This window comes from Centruroides sculpturatus, unplaced genomic scaffold, assembly GCF_000671375.1.
Source record: "Centruroides sculpturatus isolate CEXI.00-Female unplaced genomic scaffold, Cexi_2.0 scaffold42, whole genome shotgun sequence".
Lineage (NCBI taxonomy): Eukaryota > Metazoa > Arthropoda > Arachnida > Scorpiones > Buthidae > Centruroides > Centruroides sculpturatus.
The window spans coordinates 995,579-1,005,228 of record NW_019384399.1 but is presented as its reverse complement, the minus strand read 5'-3'; the positions used below and the strand labels follow the sequence as shown (position 1 = coordinate 1,005,228).

Below are 9,650 nucleotides of genomic sequence, written 5' to 3'. Positions count from 1 at the left end.
TAATTGATAATCAATAAATATTTGAGGTTTAAAATAATGCTTTTGTTTTCATTTTTCTGGTCTTTCAGTGTTTTATTATTATTATACTTACCGTAGGTTCTGCCAGACTCATTATAGATGCGGTCGGATGGTGAGGGACGGGACCCACCATATTGGAGACAACCGCCTATGAATAACTACGTGTTACGATTTTACATCTTTGTCAAAAAAAATTTTTAACTGTATGCTACAAAACAATTTTATCGTTTATAGACTAAAGATGGGTGGGCAAAAACTGTAAACTGCAATTTTTAATTATATTTCAAATTTACTTAATTTAAAATATGTGAAATTAGCAGTGGCTTGTCTCTGTGCATGATACTTTTCCTTTAACAATAGAGTCGTGCCGGTCTATCTAACTCCTTTCGGGGAAAAATTTTTAACTGAAATAACGTGACTTGCGGTTTGCATCGGAATTCCTGTATATTTAATCGAGGCCTCTTCCCCTGGGGTTTTCATATTTGATCTCGTCTCTCGTCTGTCTAAGTCCGTTCTCGAGATTAATGGAAAACAGCCAGACAAATGGCAACATTGGGGATTCATAGGTTTACAATGTTTTCAAATCGCTGCCCGATGACACCGCACATTTCGTCGACATGAAAATACGATAAGTGAAAGAAAAGCAAAGAAGAAAGTGACACCAGTGTTCAGGAATACAAGAAATTTTCTTGAAATAAAAAAATTGTGGATTGAAAACTCAGTTTGAAAACGAGTTTTAAATTTGAATGCTGACATTCGTTACTGGATGGCGAGATATAGACAAAATGTAAGACGATTTATGGAAGAAACTTTTAAGAAATTCGTAGGAGGAAAACGTTCCAGATGGACTTGAACTGAAAGTTTTAAAATTCGAGAAGCCGTTTTGTAAATAAATGGTGTAGAGCTGTAAAACTCCAGCAATAAACGTGCAGAATTTTTAATAAAAGCCGAACGTCAACAATGGAAAAGTTTATGCTTGTTTCTTACAATCTATAACAGTGTTTCCCAAACTTTTTTAGGCCATGCCCCACTTTAACATTTCTAAAATCATCATGTCCCCCATACATAATTTTAGTTATAAAATTTATTTTTGTTCTTTTTAGTAATATGAATGATAATTTTAAAGCGATTTCTTACAACTGTTGTCAAAACAAAGAAACGAACTTTTAATAAATAAAAAAATAATAGATTTTAAAAACTTACTTTAATGTGATTTGTGGACTTGATGCTTTTTACACAGCGATTTTATATCTGGTTCAAGCTTAGTTAGCTTAAGTCTCAAATCTCCACGTTGTGTTATATCCAGACGATTTCTTTTTTTAATCAACAAATCACTCACAGCACTAAAGCCACATTCAGCTAGATATGAAGATGGAAACGGTAATAAGAGTTTTCTTGCACATTTTGTGGTATTGGGGTATTTAGCCTCTGTTTCATCGCAAAGCCATGCCATCGCACCTTTAATATTAAATAGAGTTATTACAGATTCGTCACTTTGCAACTCCGCGAGTTCTTCTTGATATTGCAGATTGGATATATCAGCTAAATCCACCAAAACTGGTTGCACCATCCATGTCGGAAAATTCATTTCTTTTAAATCAGCAAATCTCTCTTTAAAATCCGTAATTAAAATTTTTAAATGATTAACAATTTCAAGTATTGCGGAGTCAGAAACATCACACTTGTTAAGCCAATGAAACTGTTCAAAATTTTTGTTGCTGACGTGTTTTTGATTTAATTCTAAATTCTTAATAAAACCAAATATTTTTGCTTTGGCATCAACCAGTGTTTTGTTTGGTCCTTGCAGTTGCTTGTTTAACAAATTTAGCTTCTCAAAGATATCGGCTAAATAACTTACATATGCTTTGCCATTTGTTGTCAACAATAATTTCATTTCAGGCTTATCAATTAAAAACTTTTCAAGCGAATCGAACAACTCAATAAATCGTTTCAAACAATTCCCTTTTGAAAGCCACCTTACTTCAGTGTGTAGTAACAATCGTACGTGGTCTTCATTTTGTTCCTCACAAAATAGCTTAAATAAGCGCTCGGTTTTAGCGCTGGCTTTTATTGAGTTAATGCATTTGATAACTGCATTGAGTACTTCATTGAGAATAGGAGACACGTTTTTAGCCACCAAGTTTTCTTTATGGATAACACAGTGAATAAGTATCATTTCTGGATTATCAGCTTTCATCAATTGTAAACAACCATTTTTTTTGCCCATCATATTGGGGGCACCATCGGCAGCACACGAAATAACATTCTTCATGGGGATCTCATTGTCATCCAAGTAGCATTTGAATATGTTGTAAATGTCTCTCGATTTGGTAGTGCTTTCTAATTGTTTACAAAAAAGCATTTCTTCTGCAAACTGTCCACGTTCAATATACCTGACATAAGTGATAAGAACGGCCTCACTGTCTCTTAGGGTTGACTCGTCCATCTGCACAGAGAAATTTCTGGTTTTTAGTTTCGATACGAGTTGTTTCTCAATGTCTTCGCCCATCTCGTCGATCCTTCGGCTGACAGTATTGTTACTGAGAGGCATCGCTTTTACATCCTCGTCATCTTTTTCTAGAACAGTTTTCATAAAAGCAGAAATTGAGGGCTTTATAAGATTCTCCCCTATTGTGTGGCTTTTCCCTGATTTAGCAATTAACAATGAAATTTGGTAACTAGCCTCTTGAATACGACTATTTGTTACATTTCTAGACGTGAAGATTGAAGTAATTGTCGTCCTTTTCTCGAACTTTTCCTTTAATGTTTTGAAGAAACTTAAATCTGAATTAATATAGTCCTTGTGTTTGGCCTTCAAATGTGCTTCAAGCCGACCCAATTTCATAGATTCGTTTGTCAAACATTGCTGGCATATCAAGCAAAACGGCATCCTCTCATCGTGAACTGCTGGTATAAATCCATATTTTAGATATTCCTCTGAATATTGACGAACTTTCTTTTTTGTTGTTCCACTCATTTTTTATGGGCTAAAAAAATAATAAAATTTTGTAAAAATAATTCAATGTGACAGAGTAAACGTAAATTTAGAAAAAATTGTTTTTGTGTAGATATAACACATTTTGCCGCAAGTGATACTTGGGATAAACGCAAGCCCTGAAGATTCCAGCAGACCAGATTGCAAGATTTTAATACTTCTGGACTCCTTTATCAAAGACACTGCTATTAGAGATATCTAAACTAACAAAAAAAGCACAATTAATTAGTTTTTAAATATTATCAATAGTTTTACAGTTTAAAAACTTATATAAAAAGCTAAATGGTTAAAAAATAAACATAAATTATTCAATACGTAAAAATTATATTTCTACAACATGTATTAATTAATTCATTTAATCATATAAATGACAGACAATTATGACATATAGGTGTTAAAAATATTAGAGTTAAATTTTTAGAAAAAAATTGTGCAAAAACGTTGTTACTTAGTGACTTTAAAAGATACAAGATTTCTGCGACAAGAGATACAGCAAAGGGAAACGCTGAAAAGTTCACTTGCGGACTGTAATAACATAGTTTAGGTTTTGATACCATCTTAAAAATGCTTATTAATAATTTAAGTCCTCTATTTATAAAATTTTCTTTTTCATATTATTTGTCACCTAAAGCGCTGCATTAAAAAAGCTCATAGCGAAGGGAAGAAATTATGTCATGTCAATTCTCAAATTGCCCCCCTCCAACCATCAAATTGCCCCCCTGTGGGGCGTACGCCCCGCTTTGGGAAACACTGATCTATAAGGCAACAGGGCGTGCGTCGAGCTCCTTCTCGGCTTTTTTCGGCTGAGAGTAAAGATTGGTTTTTGTTCCCTTAAGGATTTCATATTGGACTTTTATTGAATTTTATAAAGTTTTTTAAGTATTGGTGAGTTTTATTGTTTTTATAATTCTAACTGGCTCTACTAACTGCCGATTAGTTCGGCTTTTTGTGCCGCACGATGGACGTGCCCGGTCCGTCAGTGAGCAGTTCCCCGGTGCCGAAGGGGTCTCTAGGCGTTGGGGGTGGTTCTTCCTTCGTCCATGATGAGGCCGCCTTAGATGACCTCGACAGCCAGAGTGGGGCGACTTGGATGTTTCCGCATTAGATTCCACGGAGATGTCAGCAGCGGAAGAGGATTCTACAAAGATAAAAAGGTACTTGTCAGTTAGATCCGTAAGGATCAAGTTAAAAGAACGAGTTGCGGCGGAAATACTCATCGATGCAGTTCAGGAGAAGTTTAATGGAAGCGAAGTCGTCCAGCAGGTCTGTTTTCATCCTAGAGGAGTGGTGGAAATCGGCGTAACGACTGTGGAGGTAAAACGGCAGTTGGTGGGTCAAGTTATCCAGATTGAGGATGAACAATATGATATCGAAAGNTACTATATTAGATGCGATTTTTTGTTTTCAACTACGTTTAGTCTTCATTGAGTACTTAGGTGTATTAAATTGATAATATTTCAGACACTGTTATATTTTTATCTATTTCGATTTTAAAAATGTTCGAACCGTTTTAAATTCGAATTTGTTATTGCATATTGGTTCGATTATAGAACGATTCTAAACGTTGCAGAAAATTGATCAAATTGAAAATAGTTCGTTTGATTCTCGGCAATTCTCTTCAGCGGTAGGTGTTATATAACAATTACTATGGTTATTGAAATATTGAATGTAAATGGGGTTTGTTTGCAAAACCTCCGCGGACGAAGTCGCGGGTAACAGCTAGTTTTTTATAAAATACAAGGGAAGCGGCGCATCCACCGCTTCTAATGACGGCACGCCACTGATATTCTTTTTATTTCTTATTTTAACCCTAAATACGTGGCAAGCCTCCTAAACAAAGGATGAAGAGAAATTCTTATTCACATGTTGATACAGATCCATAAACTTTGCAACCAGAGACGCTTCATCATTACCATTGACATCTACAAGACCTATGAGTCTATAAAACACAACATTCTTATTCGTCAGGCCATTCGACTTGGCTTAAGCGATAATTCCCTGATTTGGATTCATAATTTTATAACAAAAACAATTCCAGGTGAGATGGAGGGGTCCTCTCCCAACCCGAGAATCCAACTAGAGGCATCCCCAACGGAGTGATGTCTCCCCTTTCTTTCGCCTTCAATCGAATGTGACAACACTCACATTTATGTCTACGCTGATGATGTTACTGATGACTACTCCCTTGATCGTCTACACCAGCAGTTCCCAACCTTTTTTCATTAGCGTATCCCCGAGACATTCCCAACTTGTTAACTAGGCAAAAGATCCCTAATTATGTGAAAATTCTTGGCAAAGATGTCCCCTTGTTTTATGTGGGAATTAGGAAAGAATGCCGTAGATACGGCAGTACTGAACTTTAGATGTGGTAGTAATCAGCATCTAATAAGTCAATGTCCTGCTTGTTATAATTGCAAAGAGATTCATAATCTCGCAGAAAACTGTCCAACCCTATCGTATGCNTCGGCGTAACGAATGTGGAGGTAAAACGGCAGTTGGTGGGTCAAGTTATCCAGATTGAGGATGAACAATATGATATCGAAAGCATGGAGTCAGACTTATTTCCTGTCACGCTGAGATTGGTGCCAAATGAAGCAGATGAGGACCTGATAAAATCTGTAATGAGAAAATTTGGTAAAGTAATCAATGTTGTTACTAATTATTATCATAACCGAAAAGTTAAGACTGGTAGCTATCGGGTAGTCTTGTTAACTAGGCAAAAGATCCCTAATTATGTGAAAATTCTTGGTAAAGATATCCCCTTGTTTTATGTGGGAATTAGGAAAGAATGCCGTAGATGCGGTAGTACTGAACACGAGATTCGCGAGTGCAATATAAAAACGTGTTTTAGATGTGGTAGTAGTCAGCATCTAATAAGTCAATGTCCTACTTGTTATAATTGTAAAGAGATTCATAATCTTACAGAAAACTGTCCAACCCTATCGTATGCCGAAATTATTAATAGAGGTCCTAGGAAGAAAAGTTTGGAAAGGAGAAGAGCTAAGAGTTTAGAAAAAACGAGTAAAAAAAGTGTTGGGAAAAATAAGGATGTTAATGAGAGGGAGCAAGGTGCAGTTGAAGTGATTGAGGAGGAAGTTAAGCAGATGGAGGTGGGGACAGTGACAGAGCAGGAGACGGTGGAAAAGGATAAGAATTTAGGAAAGAGAAAAATGGATAAAGTGGAAGGTGGGAATGTTAAAAAGATGATTACAGGATTTGAGGGGCAGTTCTTGTCAGAAGAGGAAGTAAACGAATATGGTAGTGGTATGGTAGGAGATCGTGCTAGTCGGAGACTTAAATCTAGGACAATGAGTATGCAGAAAACAATAGAATCTAAAAAATTGAATAATGGATAGAAACACTCTAAATATTAGGTCTATTAACATCACTGGCTTTCGGAATTTGAGAAAACAGCTATTTATATTAAATATGGTATTGATAAACAGAATTGATATACTTGCCATACAAGATACGAACATTTGGAATTTCGATGATTTAAGAGATCTGCGTCGAAGATATGTCGATTATAACATTTATGTTTCTTTTTCAAGACAAAGAGCACCGGTGTTGTAATAATGTTAAAGAAATGGATTAAGGTCCAAGATTTTAAAACTGATGTAGATGGTAGAATGGTAGCTGTTGATTTTCAGGTCTGTGGTCGGCCTATGAGGATAATTACAATTTATGCATCACCTCGAGTTACGGAAAGGAAAGAGAAGTTTTATTTTCTAAATAATTTTTTAGCGGTGAGTAGGGACGTTATACTTTTAGGAGATTTTAATAATGTTTTATCGGTTTTAGATAAAAATTGGCCATTAAACTCGGATAGTTCGCGGAAAGTTTTGACTAATATTTTAGAAGACTTTAATTTGGTTGATGCTTACCGTGTGATTTACCCATATCAGTCTGGTTTCACCTGGGAAGGTTATGGTGTTCTGGAACGCCTGGACAGGATTTATATTTCAGAAAACTTGGGGAAAGTTAGAAAAATTTTTAGCTTTAAATTAATAAAGGATGGTGTTAGAATGAGTGATCATGAAATGTTGGTACTGGAGATTCAATTAGAAAAGAATATCAAATATAATAGATGTATTAAAATTACAAAAGGTATCTTAGGAGATGAGGATTTTCAGCTTCAAGTTAAAAATTTGATAGATTTAGAAGACAATGAGGTGACATGGGACAGATGGATTTTTGTTAAACAAGAGATTAATAGATTAGTAGAAAGTGCATGGAAGAAAATAAAAAGAAATAATTTTAATAAATTAAAATTGTTGCAAAGGAAACTGAGCAATAGTATAATTAACAATAGTCTGTCTGAAATCAATATGTTAAAAGATGAGATTAGTAAAGAAATAGATTTTAGGACTAAGGAGAATTACATAAGATATAAAATGAATAGGCTTAAAATTAAGAGAGAAGCTGTAAAGACAATTTTTGAAAATAAGAAAAATAAAGTTAAGGAAAAAATTTATATTAGGAAGTTAATCATTGATGACAAGGAAATTGAGAACGAAAAGGAAATTAGTAAGGAATTTGTGAAGTTTTATACACATTTGTATCAAGATCCGGGGACTGATGAGTCTCTCTGGGACGAATTTTCACGATGTATCCATCCTATAAAAGAAAAAAATAATAACGTTTTAGATAGGGAAATTACGATTGAGGAAATTAGTGAGGCTGTCCAGGCGCTCCGCACGCGTAAAGCGCCTGGTGTTGATAATCTTTCGGCAGAGTTTTATAAGTTTTTTAATGAGAAATTAAGTTTTATTCTTTTTAATTTATATAAATTTACAAATTTTAGCGACGATTTTTGTCGTGGAAAAATGGTCTTAATTAATAAAACAGGTGGTATGGGTAATTCTTTTAGTGATTTTAGACCTCTTACGATGTTAAACATCGATTATAAAGTTTATAGTTTTATTATTGCGCGACGTCTCGAGGTGATGTTTAATGGAGTAATAGGAAGTACGCAATCTGCTGGAATTAAAAATAGAGTGATACAGGATAATACAATGTTTCTTAAGTTTATTTATGATTTATATATCGAACGAAAAACCCCTTTATCTGTGTTATCAATTGATATAAAAAAAGCCTTTGATACTATAAATAGACAGATTCTTTGGAAAATTTTGGGTTCGTATGGGTTAAATGATAGCGAGATCAATATGATTAAATCTTTATACCACACGCCGATAACTGATCTTAACGTAAATGGGAACGTGATGGGTAATGTTTTTTGTGAAGCGGGGGTACGACAGGGTTGTCCCTCGTCTATGATCTTATTTACAATCTATATTGAATTGTTACTGTGTAAAATTCAAAACGAGAAGTTAATTACACCCCTATATGTTCCAGGAATGCGGGAGGAAATCCGCTATGTGGCACATGCAGATGACATCAGTTTTTTCGTATCAGATAAACCATCGTTGAATAGGATTGTTGATGTAATCAAGAGATTCAGTAAATTGACAGGGATGAGTGTCAATGAAAATAAGTGTAAATTAATGAATATTTATGGATCTCTTGACTGTGATGTTATGCATGTCGAAAAGGCTGATGACATAAAGATTTTAGGCGTGTGGTATGGAAATAATAGCTATCAGAAGAACTTAAATTTAATATTGGAAAAAATTAAGGAGGCGATAAACGACTGGAGTATCAATTGGTTTTATTTACCGGAACGCGCTATTATTGTTAATAAGGTTATCTTTGCTAGAATAATGTATTTACTGTATGTTACTAGCTTAAGGACTGAGGACATAAAACAGATTGAGTCAAAAGTCTTTAAATTCTTAAGGCATAATACGCTCGAACCTCTGAGTGGCAAGATAATGAAAAATAGTGTAAAAAACGGAGGTTGGAATATTTGGGATGTAAAGGGGTTAGAATGTTCGCTCCAGTTTACTAATATGTTAAATAATTTGAAAAAGCAAACGCACCCGCTTACCTATGTAATTGAATATGTCCTAGGGCCGATCACAAGACGTATAACTCGATCAGTGGCGAGCAAACCTTTTCTAGTAAATGGAAATAAAAGGCATCGGAAATGGAGAGATTATTTTCGTATTGTTGTTGACAAAAATCCGCAGTTTACTAATGACAATAGAAAAATTAAACCCGGTTATGTTTATCGTGATATACATAAGCAATATATTAGTGTAAATATGTTAGATAATACCTACCCATGGGATGAAATTTGGAAAAATATAAGCTCACTCCCGGCCGAGTGGCAGGAAATTTCTTGGCGGATAGTTCAGAATGTAGTAATGACGAAACACTATCTTAATATGTATATGAGGCATGTGGATTCCCGGTGCTCATGATGTAAAAGGGAAGAAAATATAATACCTGTGTTTTATGAATGTGAAATTGCTAAGAAGGTCAGATATTGGATTCAGAAAGTTTGGAAAACAAAAATAACTTGGGACAATGTTAAATATCATATCAAATATATATGTAGAAATCAAAATAGATACATGATTAATCGGTTTATTGGTCTAGTTAAAAAGGTATTGTGGAAGGCGCGCTGTGTGTTAACGTTTGAGCAAAAATTGTGGAGCGCGTCTTTAATTGTTCGTAAAATAAAGCAGGAAGCGATTGTTAAGATCAGAAGTGACATGGAGAATATGTCTCA

General features: G+C 34.8%; 1 protein-coding gene across 1 annotated transcript; it reads right to left on the bottom strand.

Annotated features, from left to right (window-relative positions):
- Positions 1-1,080: 1,080 nt before the first annotated feature.
- Positions 1,081-3,531, bottom strand: LOC111618595 (SCAN domain-containing protein 3-like). Its single transcript, XM_023360149.1, has one exon. The coding sequence runs from the start codon at positions 2,993-2,995 to the stop codon at positions 1,223-1,225; it is 1,773 nt and encodes a 590-aa protein (XP_023215917.1). The 5' UTR covers positions 2,996-3,531; the 3' UTR covers positions 1,081-1,222.
- Positions 3,532-9,650: the final 6,119 nt, after the last annotated feature.